The following is a 13970-nucleotide window of genomic DNA, read 5'->3' as shown; positions in this document are numbered from 1 at the left end:
AATAAAATCCAAGAAAAGGCGCCCTGATACAGGGTTACTGGTTATGGCATTATAAGGGCCAGTACTTGAAATTCAAGGACCAACACATTTTTTTTTTGTTCAATACAAAAAAAGCTGTCGCCAGAACTTTTCAGAGCTTTTTCTGCTAAAAACGCTGAAGGGCTATTCAAGCTTCTAACTTATGTATAAAGTATGACTCTTAAACCATATCATTTAGAACAACGCTGATAGATTTAAAAAGAATGGTACAATCAGTGATATACAGTGGTTGAACAATGGTTGTATCATCTGGCTAGAGCTCCAGGCTAAGGCTTTCGTTGCTTGACCAATGCTGATCAGTTCAAGTTTCCATCTTCCTTTGAACCTTTGCTTTGTTTTGATGCAATCGAAGGTTTTACGTCACCCAAATGAATAATAGTAGAATATCTGCATGCACATTGCCTTCAACATCGACAGTACAGAACAGGACACCCAGAGTAAGAAGCATAAGTTTACCCAGTAATCTTAGTAAAAAAAAATTTTTACACAGTGTCCAGCCTGCTACAGTAGTATCTATTAATTCAATTGGTTAATTAAATTTTTTATTAGTCTGATCCAGACTGAAAGTCCCAGCCAGCACCCATACAGTTCTATAGGCCCAAGTGTTTCTTATTCCGATCCCGAAATTGGCCTTCACCTGATAATTGTAACTTGACTGGAAAGCATGCACATGCCTTAGACCAGTGGTGAAGCCGTTGGTGGCACTAATCATGACTCCAATAGCGGTAGCAGCAGTATTTGTCTTGGCGGTGCTTAGGGAACAGTGAATGTGCCGAAGACATGTTATATCCCACCGAAACTGGCAATTTTCAGCCTGTGCTCAGCAGATTTCAAAGTCAAAATAGCAGCCTCACAATGATTACCGTATTTACCCAATTCTAATGCACACTTTTCTTTTTTCCAGGAAAAATGGTCCGTAAATTGCCTATGCATTACAATCGCATATCTGCCAGAGCTAGCGTCACTGCCACGGCTATCACAACAACCCGGCAGAAGTTTTTGCGCGGGATGGCGGCGACGACACATCACTTTAAGGTTTTAATTACAAAGCCTTATTCAACTGACAAATTATTTCACTTTCTAAGCTAGTGACAACAATGTCGCATCACATGATTTTGGTGCTCTGGAAAAATGCATGCGTCGCAGGATAAACTGGTGAAGTGCTTAGTCTAGGTGTAGGGCACTATACCATTCATAACTGATAACGTCAAACACAATGGATCACAAGAAGGATAACATGTAGGCCATATACAGCAATAAAAAACTGTTTGAGATAGACATTGATGAACATTAAGTGTAAATAAATTTCAATTCTGTAAAGGTAAACTCTACAGGTTTCATCTCATTTACGATGACCAGAATCAGATGCATGATGCTATAAAATTGGGTTCATGTTAGACTTGGGTGCACATTGCTTTGTACTATGAACCAATAAACGCAGGTTTCACATTTGATTTGGGGGAATGTTAGAATCGAGCAATACTGCCAAATAAAACAGAAGTGTATTTGGACGATTTTATGCCTCTTCTTTTAAACCTTTGAAGGTTTTTGCCGTACATGTACGGCGGCGGTTTTCTGTCCCGCAAGGTCTTTGCCGTACGGGTACGGTTCCGACCCTACATTTGAAATTTCGCGCCATAATGATGATGCGTGCTCACCGGGAGGTGCTGCCGCCTCTTAGCACTTACAAGATGCATTTCAAATTGGTGCTACTTTCTTGGGGAGATAAACAGAACTGATTGCTAGCTTCAGCACGTCGCTCAGACTGCGGCAACGCCCCTTTGGCGGTTTCGGTTTCGCCGCGTGATCACAACGGAGGCGCGCAAAACGTCATTTTTTTCTTTGTCGGCACTCTCTTGCAGGGTGGTGGAAGTTGATTTCTATCTTTATTGGCGCTGCTCTTAGCTTGTTTATCAGCGCCGTTCGTGAGGTATTCTCGCTCTCAGTGGCAACGCGCTTTCACGGTTTCGGTTCCGCCGCGTGATCGCAACGGAGGCGCGTGAAACGTGATTTTTCTCTTTGTCGGCACGCTATCACAGGGGCAGCAGAAGTTGATTTCTATCTTGATTGGCGCTGGTCTTAGCTTGTTTATCACCGCCGCTCACGAGGTATTCTCGCTCTCTGCGGCAATGCGCTTACGCGAGAGGGTGCCTCAGACCTCTGCCCAAGGTAGCCGCGCGCAAAGATGTCATGTGTGCGCCAACACAACTCCTCGCTCCGAGAGAACAGACACGCATTTTAGGTGTGCAGACTGCGATAAGGTGCTGTGCGTAGACCCGTGTTTCAAGGAGTACCATGCTTGGAAATACTATTGAACATTTTGCAGTTCTGAGTGATGCCGAAACCAAAATACTGTTCCTAATTATATTTTACTATTTATTCCTGACTTTATACATTTTGTACATTCAAGATCCGTAATAAAGTAATTTGACCACCTGGGAAAGCATTTTTCAAAATAATTCGACCCTCAAAGGGTTAATTTGGCCCACCGCACAAATTGATAAGCTTTGTCTGTCCTGTAGTTGAATTAACAGAAGTTCACAGTATTAGCTTACAACAAACAAAGCATACAAAATGGCGTGGAAACTTCACTACATACAGCAGATAACAGAAACCACTTTCTTCAACTTTCCACATCTGGCAGATAAGCTGCACCAAACACTTCCCATAAAATGTGCACATGCTCAAGCACAACAGCAAAGGATATGTGCAGTAGGCTTCATTTTTGCAAGCATTGGGTTGTGCCTCCCGACACAACGCCCCGTTCTGGGAATAGTCACAGTTTCGGCAGCAGGGCGAATTTCTGTCACTGAACAAAGCGTAAAAAGAGAAATTAGGTGCAAAGACTGAAATACCTAAAAGGAAAAGGAATTAAAAGAAAAATTATGTACAAGAAGCAACAAATTGCAGCAGTTACAGTCAAACTCAAAGAGGATTTGAAAACCTGACTTCTCAACACTTTCCATGCTCCTAGAATGTCAGTTTATAGCACTGGAAAGTGGGCTATTTCAGAAACAGCAGCTAACCCTCCCAGCTAACAAATTTAGCGACAAAAGCAGAGCATCCATTTGTTCCAAGAAACAAACCACTGTCGAAGTACCTGCACTTTGCGCTAGGCTTGAGCCGGCATTCCTCATCACAGCAGGGGTCACTGTCCTCGCTACCAATGAGGCCAGCATCACATTGTTCTCCTTCTTCCACCAATGAGTTTCCACAAAACGACTCTTCTGGCTCTGGAAATGGCAGACAACAGCGTGAGAACGCTTTCTAAATGCCCCGTCACTAGATCACATGCATAAATTGAGCTGTTACTATATCTGTATCACTTTGACGTAAAGAAAAAAAAAATGGTACTTGAGCTGATAACTTTTTTAACACACTAAGAATCTGGGGCACATTAGTCTGAGAATTATAATTAATTCAGACACCTCCCATAGCTTTCAACATCATAAAGAACAGTGCAGTGAAACAGTGCAGTTGCTAGACTTGTAAATTAATAATTCATTTACTTGTAGTGCCTGCTTAGCTTTGCACTATGAGCAGGGCAACCTAGCACTGGAGTCTAATTGTCGCCAATTTCAAGCTGCCCCTATCACTACAATGTGCAGCATCACTGAAGTAAGATTTGTGTAACAAACTGACTTGTCTCTTCAATTCAATCCGCGAACTAAGTACTGTGTGGTTAAACGGCATCAAATCACACTGCAAGTATGAAATTTAGTAACTCCTCAAAGTGTGATTCTCTGCTGTCAAGTTATGTCACGCATGCTCTGCAGGCTGAACAAGTGATTTTGTTCAATGTGTGAATCCAGCTTAGGCTAGCTACATTAGAGAGTATTAGAATAGGGGCCCCAATAGTATGGGGCCCCAAAGAGCTTTGCGGGTGTTAGCAGTGGGGCACGCAGGAGTGAAGAGCTTTAGAATAGGGCTTTGCGTTTGCGGATAGCATCTTGCGCTGACAGCGCCACTACGGCGTCAAAGAAAAGCAATCAGAAATAATTAAATAAGATATACCATTTTATGATAGGAATAGTAATTTTGACTTACGTGTATTCGCGTTTAATTACAATTTAGAGGTTATTCTGTAAGCAGCAAACAATCAGTTACGCTTAGTTTTGAGCAACAAAACCAACTTTACGTGCCTTCACCAGCCAAGCTTAGCCGTGTTAGGCCTATGAGCCATAAAATCCACAATCGAATTCGGAATTAGCGGCGTCTAATGAATCAATCTTGATAACACACGCTAGTAGAGAGAAAGCGATAACCGCAATCACTTCTCCTAGCTTGCGAACTTCACATGTTACCGCGAATCAAACCCAGTTTGGTGGTACATTAGAGCCATCGCTTCGATGAGTGCTGCCATGTTTGTTGACGCAAAGCTTTTGGGGCCGCTATTTGGGCTCCCGCTAAATCGGTGAAATAGCGTTCCCAATGCAAAACCCAAACGCAGCTTGCGTCTCGCGCATGCGCAGTGGCTTCGACGCTATTTCTTTGGGGCCCCTATTCTAAAACTCTCTATTTGCGTGACTGCTGCGAGTCATGCTAAAAAAAAAAAAAGCCACACAGAATTCAAGGTTGGTTTCTCTTCATAGCTGGTATGATGAATGGTCAAGCATCATGCAATAAAATCACAAGCCCAACCTCGTGTTATATTTGAGGAGCAATTGTAAATATAAGTGAAGCACACTTTTAGGCTATAAATCATAAGGGGGAAAAGCTTGCATTATATTTACACAAATGCGGTAGCTTTTGCACACAAAAACAGCTTACTTGAGAAGCACTTGCTTGCTTTTGCCAGTAAAACTGCCCTGATAGAGCGCACACTGCAAGGCGAGAATTTCTGAAAAAACAAAAAACATAATGAAAGGAGGCAACAATTTAGGCTGTAATAAATCGTCTTATTGCACACATTGTGCATTTGTTTCAAATAAAACAAACCTTGTTGTTTGGGTCATAGCCACTGACAGAATAAGTGTACATCAAATATGATCCACCTCGCTGAGAGTCCGGAGAACATTCAGGCAGGTCTGGGTCATGCTCACTGCCCCAGTTGTGACCTGTGAGTACACATATCTTGTATGTATATAAACATTGACACTGCTGTGAAATGACTAAGTGAGATATAAAGATAGGCTGATGGACGAGGAAGACATTATCAATACAGTCGAATTTCCACATAATGAACAGGGATGAAAAAGAAAAGTCACAGTTTCGCCCGAAAGGCGAAGCATCGATTGCGGTAGAAGATTAGTGGACAGCTATACGAAGTAAGGAAAGTAGTTTTATCGGCCGTATAAAGTTGTAAACATAGACACACTAACTAAATTAAAAAGCATGGTGTCACGTGCACACAAGCAAGCATGAACACATCTGACTTAACAACTGCGGAAACTCGCTGTCAAAATGCTGGTGCAAGGAAACACGGCAGCAGCAGTAAGCAAAGTGAAATTCATGCTGTCTATCGCTTCAACGAAAAAGTGAGCGCTGAGAGCACACAGCATGCACAAAGCTACAAGCCACCAATGTACCTAGACTTTACCCCCAACCCAGATTGCTCTCAAGGTATGGCCGAGCGACTGCGCACAGCCGCCACATGCACAATTGCAGACGGAGTAGAACACCACCATCCCTTCTTTTTCCCCTCCACCTGGTGCCTTGCAATGTTGGGTGCCTCACACACGAGTGGAGAAGACGTGCTTCCTGCCCACTTTTGTCTCTTTCGCTTGGGTGAGATTGAACTGCAATTGTCAGCTCCCTTTGCATGCCTTCACTCACACACACAGCATAGCACGCACGGCGATGATGTTATCGCCCTTGGACTTTATACCGAACGTCAAGGTGACAGTGATAGCGATGGCGACACCAACAGCGGGAATGCGCTTGGAGTGTCCATATAATTGTTATCACAATAATATTTGTCGAATATAACAATGCAATACCTAAAATTTGATTCGCAACGCTTTACTTCACTGAGTATTGTACTCTTATAATGAAACTGAACATGAAAGATGGGAGACAACATTCATTACAAACAAGCAAATATTTGCTTGCTTGCGCCTCAAAGTATGTATCCTTATAGCAAAAGTATCCAATAACGTATAGACTCGTGTGAGGCCATCACCCGTGCAGGGCCTGCACCTAACTTGGCAGCCCAAAATTTTTAGAGAAAAATAAGTTTGATCAGAGAAGCATTCAGGTTCGATGCCCTGATGCGGTGTGCATGCGCACTGGAGAATTTTTGCATGCTCTGTACTTCTCCATGCTGCTACTAGATGGCAAGAGCTACATGTTGACCTCTGATGCAACGGTACATCCAGAGATATAGGGTATGCAGCAGTCACCGGCTGCACTGGCACTGTTTTAACCAAAAGTTTCAGTGCTGTACAAGGGCTGCACCTCGTCGAAATTGTGGAAAAAAAAGTGCGGCCCTTATATGAGTCTATATGGTAGTACACAGCAAGAGCAACTTTAAACAGCAAATACTCAAGGTGCATCCACGTTAGGCCAACAGCTTTCCTTGGCTCACCTGGAGTAAGTAAGCCAACATGTAATCCACTGTGACTGCATATTGACAATGCAAAATGCGTTTATAATTAGCCTTGTTCATGTGCCGTGTATCGGCACGGCAAGCCACCAACGGGTAATGAATATCGACAGGCACACTGGAGGCATCGCACTTGAGTTTATTTTGCATAGAGCCGATCTGGACATTCCTTTTTCCATTGATATCAGTGTGTACATATATAAAAAATATAGGATATAAAGATGGCATTTTTGTGTCAGGTGCAGCTTTATTATAACATGGTTCAACTTGGCATTAAGACATTCACATAGACAAGATGTCTCAAATTGATAATTCTGACACACATTTAAACAGCAAAACAGAAAGATTTAGAGAAAGTAGCAAGATTACACTTACCAAATTCTAAATTCAGCCACAGCAGCAGATGTAGCAACACATAAAAGAAAGAGACAGAGAAAAAAATTATGTTTAGAGGATCTTCCTCTGAACTAAGCACTACGGATCATGGATGCCACCCTTGTGGTTTAACTCTCAGTTCATCACTGGTATCATTATGGGCAATAATAACAGGCTAATTGTAGTAGTCGCGAGGAATTAGAACATAACAAAAACAATATCAACAGTGAAATGAAGTAATTGTCTAGAGACACCTAAATGTCTTGGAGAATCTTTGAGAAATGAGCACCCATGCAAGTAATGACTTAATATGGTCAATGTGCATTGGAACCATTCATGAATGTTATAATTTTGCTGTTCTTTCTTTAATCACACAGGTTGTGATATGGCATATTACTATTAAATAAATGTATGCAGTAAGACCACAAAATATAGTTTCAAGGTCCGTCAATACTGCTTACAATGAAGACAAGCACAAAACATATTAATGATGTTTTACATAACAGTAGTTAGGAAAGCAAATGAACAGCAGCTGAAAGCAGTCCTACCGTGCGCTGTGACCAGGTCGGCTTCTCTTGTGATTACTCGTTGTCCGTAATGATTTCGTGACGTGCTCAGACCAGAGTTGAGGTATAATGTGTAGCCATTTTTCACATAACCTGCCAAAAACGCTTGTAAGAATGTTGATACTTGTGCAAAAAAAAGAAAGTTTACATTTCACTTGGCAGGCCTACAGCTTATCCGCCTTCTCTGTGTCACATTGACATGATCTTGCAATACAAAGCCTAACATCAATATACTGTCAAAAAAATTAAACGTACCTCATCATGCCTCTAGCTCTCGTGCATCAATGAACCATTCATGCCATCTATTATGCACCAAAGTATACAATGTCTTGCGACATAGTGTCCGTTGGCCACAAGAATCAAGTAGATTATTCTGGCCACCACCTGCTCTAAAACATTTTTAGCTAATAGTGTCAGCAAGTCCACAAGTCTCACCAAATATACTTAATGTTCTATTAACGTCTTAATGTAAACACTAGTTCTGTCACGACTTTATAGTAGTATGTAGTCCATAAGGACATGCACAGAGACATGCCACAACTGTAGCTGCAATGTATAATAAAAATCACATTAACTGTATAATTTAGCACCACCACAAGAGTTTGTAACAAATAAAGAGGTAAGATCACTTAGATAAGAAATAAATGATCAAATGAGAGAAGTTCGCAAGACAATAAGGAAAGATATGCAAGCTAGATGGCGTTGTAGCTTCAGCAAATTGCAAGCAGAGATGCCAGTCCTTGCAGGCATATATTACAAAGCGAAAAGACATAATTTATTTGAATAATTTAATGAAGAGCTACACCACTGTCTTCACTAACACAGCATCACTAGTATTCTACAATTCTGTACATAGTCTTCTGCGCACGACATAACTACTCTGTAATACTTATATGTGTGTAAGGGCCGCATTCTTTTTTTTTCTGTGATCTTGGCTGGATGCAGCCCTTACACGAATCAGGCCAATGCGACCCGCTACATGTTTGTACAGTTTCTGCAACTGTAGCAGAAGGCAAGAGAGGTGAAAATGACATAACACTGCAGCAGTAAAGCCCTCAGATGCCAATCCATCATCCCTGGCCAGCGCTGACCCAAACAGGGCTCCCTTCTCTAGAGGCAAAATGCCACCATTCTGACTGGAAATACTGCCAACACAGCTGAGACGATGCGCCACACAATGAAATAATGACGCAGCGGTGCTAGCCTGAGCAGTGTCGATGGAAAAGCAGCTACCATCACCTAGCGGCAACGAAACTTCAAAATTTTTTTCAAAAATTTTGCCCTCCAAAGTAGGGGTGTGGCCCTTACACGAGCATATATGATAACTACAGGTATTAATGCTTGTCGGCAAAATATTCATGGTGTGCTTTGTTTAAAATTAGGCTGATCATTCTACCATGTCCTGAAAGAATTGCTTTAACAGCATTCATAAATACATCTCCTTAACCGGTCAAGTTTTTCTCCCTCAGATTTTATGCCAAATGTGATTTTATTATCCGTTTGATGTCCCAGTTGGGAAAAGGTGAAAATCTAATGTTTCTTTTACTCTCCATAAGCAGAACCTCATCTCACCATCTTAATGACACCCGATGACAAGCAGTGCTGTAAACAAGTACACCTTCTGTCACCCATACCATATGCAGGTCATGCCTTATGTGACCACAGCCAATATCATGTCATCTAGTAGGAGACGCATATAAAAATATCGCCATTATGTGTTTCTGGTGGGCAAAGGGCAGGGCTCCTCCTCACTCTTAAGAATGTTGGAGAACTGAGAGCACAACAGACTCTCCAATCCATAGCCCATATTAAGTCTTAGTATCAAGTGTCACATTCTAGTATGCTTAAGGGAGATTGTACAGCCATAACAAAGTCAGCAAGACTAATGCAGTCACTATAGAAATAGCCAAAGTACCCATGTCCAGCAGCAAAACAGTGAGTTGGGTGAGTCAGTTGAACTTCTTAGTGGTGAACACAGCATAAAGAAAAAACTGCAGACCTGGAGAAGTACACAGGAGTGGTGCTGACCTGTACGTCTACCTGTCCTGCGTACCTCTCCAGCTCTGTGTTTTCATTTTCTTTGCATTGTATTTTCCACAACAAAACAATGTGCAACTCCTGGTGCTGCAAAGCTCTGCAGATCGATAGGTACAGTTTCCCCTTACTCCATTAAGCATAGAAGCACCTAGAGTGCCACAGAAGCCTTGCCAAAAGCAGCTCAGAGAAAGTTGTCGTCACTTGCACAGCAGCTTCGAAACACTTGACAATTGCTGCAACTACGCACTCACTGTAGTTGCAATGCGCGCGACTACCAACTCGCAAATAAGCAGCCTAGCAAAGACAGGAAAGGAGGCCACATGAAAAAAGAAGAAAGGAAGGCATGCTCGTACCGGGGCTGCAAATGCCGCCCACGGAATTGCGGCGAGGGGAGCCCACGTAAGCAAGGCCCAGGATGCCCCCTTCAAACTTCTGATCGGTAAACAAGTGCGCCAGGCAGAACCAGCGGTGGTTCAGGCTGCGAGAGAAGACCTGCCGGGTGGCGGAGGACATGCCAATGTTTGTGAGGTTAGTCCAAGCCATACCGAACCAAGTCAGAGGCAGCACAGTTACTCACATGCACAAATGTGCTGGCACGTAATGTCACAGAAACACTATGGACTAGTGCATGTCGACAGTTTATTACCAAGGCTGAGAACAGTTGAGATGTACTGCACACTTAACAGCAGCTTGTTCTGCACCAGATGACTGTGCAAACTTAATCTGAAAGGCAGTGGCTAGCTGTAACACCACATGGACACAGGAAGTACTGGACATTAACACCTCACTCAGATCGTCAACAGCAAACAATGACATTTCCATTTCCAAACACATGGTGGACTTGAACTATGTTTGATGGCTGTGCAAGAACCTTTGATGCACTGTGTATGAATGTATGTGGAACATTTTTTCAGTAACCTTTTTCAGTTGCAAGAAAGTGCTGTTGTGTCCACTGCTGTACTTCTTTTGTGTGTGTCCCTTAGTTTAGCTGCCATCAAACATAGTTCAGAAACCTCACAGGCCACTGAAAATATATTCTTGTCAAAATTGTGCCTGCAGTAGCGATAAGCTGTGCTGAACTGTTTCATACACACCTTTTTTTTTTTTTTTAGAATTCCGGATACTGCACTTCATTAACCCAACTATTTCAATGGCATTTCGATTTTGATTAGTAGATTTATTTATAATACAGGACCCCTTGATGAAGTGTATTGCCGTCCCTCGTTCCAATATTTAAGTAAGCAATGCATACAATACACACAGGTAAAAGCTAAAAACATGTGCAGGGAAAGAAATGTTCATGTGGATGAACAAAATAAATTGCAATGCAAGGCAAGCCAGCGCCAAGCCCACAAGCAGGGATTCTCTTGCTTTTCACACATGCAGTGGAACATCATTTTGATTTCAAGCTGCTTTAACTTTGACAATTGCTTTAGCAATTTGGAAATTTCAAGCAAGATACGAGTACTACTGAGAAGCAATAGAAGAAAACAAGCCTTCTTCTTTTTGCCAGGCATGCTATCCAATTAATAACTTGGGTAGCTTTCTCATATAATGAAAATGAACCAACAAAATGCACCACCAGTGCGTGCACAGAATGTGTCACTACCTTGCCCATTCCCACCTTGCTCCACGTCACGACTCCACGTCATCAGTTTTGAATTCACACGCACTTCCACTTCCACATAGCTAGCAGAAATAAAAAACAAAAGCTTGATTCTTCTCATAACAGAAAACTCCAACACTGCCTTTACCAATTCAAGCTGACAGTTACATCACCTACACAATTATTTTGTGTGGCAACAAGCAACACCTACTCTTTAAACATGCCTACAAGGTAATTGTAAAACTAAACAAATAACTTGAGAAGTGAAATAATTTTCCAACACCACTCTATACCAAGAAAAAAAGTGCAAATAAAACCAGCACTGCAACACTGCATACAATATGCAATGTTATATCACTCAAGTGACTGCCATCCTCTGCAAGCCTGCATCAGAAACCATTATAATGGAATGTGGTGTAGATGTTTAACTAGAAGAAAAAGGCTGCTGAAATAAATCGGGATAACAGCACAATTGTGAGGCTGAGACTCCTTATTTAATTTGTGGAAAATCAAAACCTACTTGAAGTTGTATCATCAGGTACACTCATCTGTCACAAGTATCACTTGATAAAGCTACAAGCAACACTTGTGAACTTCAAGAAGTTGCTGGTGTAGCACTTTGACAAAGCCAGTGAACAATTCATTCATTCATTCATTCATTCATTCATTCATTCATTCATTCATTCATTCATTCATTCATTCATTTATTTATTTATTTATTTATTTATTTATTTATTTATTTATTTATTTATTTATTTGTCAATTGATTGGTTGGTTGGTTGATCTTGACATCCGAAACAACACAGGGGCTGAGAGAGGTGCCATAACGGAGAGCTCCAGATTATTTTGATCACGAGAGGTTCTTTCGTGTACATGAAAACTAGATACGCAAGCATGTGTGTATCCTGACCTATCATAATGCAGCCGGAAGTGCTGAGAATCAAACGTGCGAGCGGCATGTTCATGCCCAGCAGCAGCAGACATGCTCAGCAGCCTAATTTTATAGCTACTGAGCAACTGCAGTGAGTAATCACAAGATTGAAATCTCCTATAGTGATAATACATGGCAAGCGTTCCGCTGCAGCAATATCTGCTCTCCACCTCGGGAACAAGCAACACTTGAGGGCCCATCGAGGAACACTTAGTCCTCCTAAAGTAAGCAAATGTGCAGTAACCTGACACACCATTCTGTGCAGCACCTAAAGGCACGTAAATGATGTTCCAGTGTTCCACGTTGCAATGCGTACTGACAAGCAATGTATCATGCAGTTGCAGTGTTAAGGAAAAGGAAGGAGAAAGAGGTGGCAGAAAGGTGAGGAAGGAGGAGTAGGGATGGTGCCCAACAACCTTCTGTGCTACAGATGCCACCCGCGGAGAAAGGGTTAGCAGAGGCCACATATCCCAGCCCGAGCACATTGCCATCATCAGTGAATGACTGGTCTGTGAACAGGTGGCACAAGCAAGTGCTGGTTCTACACTTAGTCGAAAATGCCTGCAAAAACAGAGAAACGTGCAACCAAAGTGCAAGGTAACATGCACATGCAAAGTGATGCCACAGACATGACACAAATGGCAAACAACAGATGGGAAACCCCAAGACAAAAGTTAAAGAACCCAAAGATTGATATACTAAAATATTCTGGCAACTTACAACCAGCACATAAATAGGTGAATACAAGTTAGGATGATCAAAACTATTTTGTGCTGACATGGTCTATGGTGCACTTAGTCCTGTTGGAACTGAGTCAAGCATTTTTCAACGAAAACGACGCAACATACCAAGAAAGAGACAGGTGAAAGTAAAGGGCATCGCTCGCAACTAACTTTATTCCTTGAAAACATCGCAGTATGTAGCCACGCCATACATGTGCAGCCCGGTTCCATGCATCATACCACCATAAGTCTGTCAATATTAAACATGTGCTAGTTAGTGACGCCCTTTACATTTGCCTGTCTCTTTCTTGGTGCGTTGCGTCGTTTTCATTGCAAGAAGCATGCACCAACTAGCCCAAAGACAAGTGCTACAAAGTCAAGCACTTTGGATAAAATGTCACAGTTAACAAAGACTCTGCGATGTTGTTCATGCTGCTATCAAAGTGAAACCATGCATTTCTGCGGTACTTGCACCATGAAATGTTCATGTATTACACACACTGACACTTTCATTATACAGTTGAATGCCTTTATAACAAAGTGCTTGGGGCCTCTGACAATATTCATTATACAGCTCACTTCATTGTAAAGGTCATGCTGTGCACACCTCACAATAGAACTGGGGCAGAATGACTACTTGATTATGTAGGTCATTTTGTTTAGAGGCGTTCGTTGTAGAAGCACTTGACTGTATGTTATCCCTCAACCTGAATTAAATTTTTTTGATAAAAGCAAACTGAATGCTTAACAATATCTATAAAGATATATCCTTTTGCACCATAATACTCAGAATACCATGTTTCTTTACTCCCTGTGCATAGGGACCTTTAGGATCTACGTACAAAGTCCATATTATGTAAGGTCTATGTGCAATGTCAAATGCAATAAATTTATTTAGATTAAAATATTTTTATAAATTATACGTGCTATTAATCAGTTCACTATAAATCAGTTGATTTCACCGCTATGAATTAAGTGCTGCTAATATCAAGTTCAATGTACCACTACACCTCACAGCACTGGACTAACACTCATGAAAACCAATCAACTAGCTTCGTTTGGTATTTAAGTTAAATATGCAGCATAACAAAATGCTTTTATTTTTTTACCTGATATCTCGTTCATATGAAAACATTTAATACTTCTTCTA

At 41.6% G+C, this 13970-nt stretch overlaps 1 protein-coding gene across 1 annotated transcript in view; it reads right to left on the bottom strand.

The window, feature by feature from the left end:
* Tace (ADAM 17-like protease Tace) overlaps nucleotides 1–13970 on the bottom strand; it is a 33840-nt gene that overhangs the window by 12760 nt on the left and 7110 nt on the right. The window contains exons 7-13 of the mRNA XM_050170594.3: nucleotides 9915–10053; nucleotides 7507–7617; nucleotides 6959–6964; nucleotides 4978–5096; nucleotides 4810–4879; nucleotides 3140–3272; nucleotides 2750–2848 (exon numbers count right to left, since the gene is read on the bottom strand). Of these exons, the coding sequence (XP_050026551.2) occupies nucleotides 2750–2848; nucleotides 3140–3272; nucleotides 4810–4879; nucleotides 4978–5096; nucleotides 6959–6964; nucleotides 7507–7617; nucleotides 9915–10053 (677 nt within the window). The remainder of the gene's footprint in view (nucleotides 1–2749; nucleotides 2849–3139; nucleotides 3273–4809; nucleotides 4880–4977; nucleotides 5097–6958; nucleotides 6965–7506; nucleotides 7618–9914; nucleotides 10054–13970) is intronic.

The sequence above is a fragment of the Dermacentor andersoni genome, chromosome 6 (assembly GCF_023375885.2).
Source record: "Dermacentor andersoni chromosome 6, qqDerAnde1_hic_scaffold, whole genome shotgun sequence".
In the NCBI taxonomy this organism is placed as follows: Eukaryota; Metazoa; Arthropoda; class Arachnida; order Ixodida; family Ixodidae; genus Dermacentor; species Dermacentor andersoni.
The sequence above is the reverse complement of the archived record's forward strand: the minus strand, read 5'-3'. Positions and strand labels throughout refer to the sequence as shown.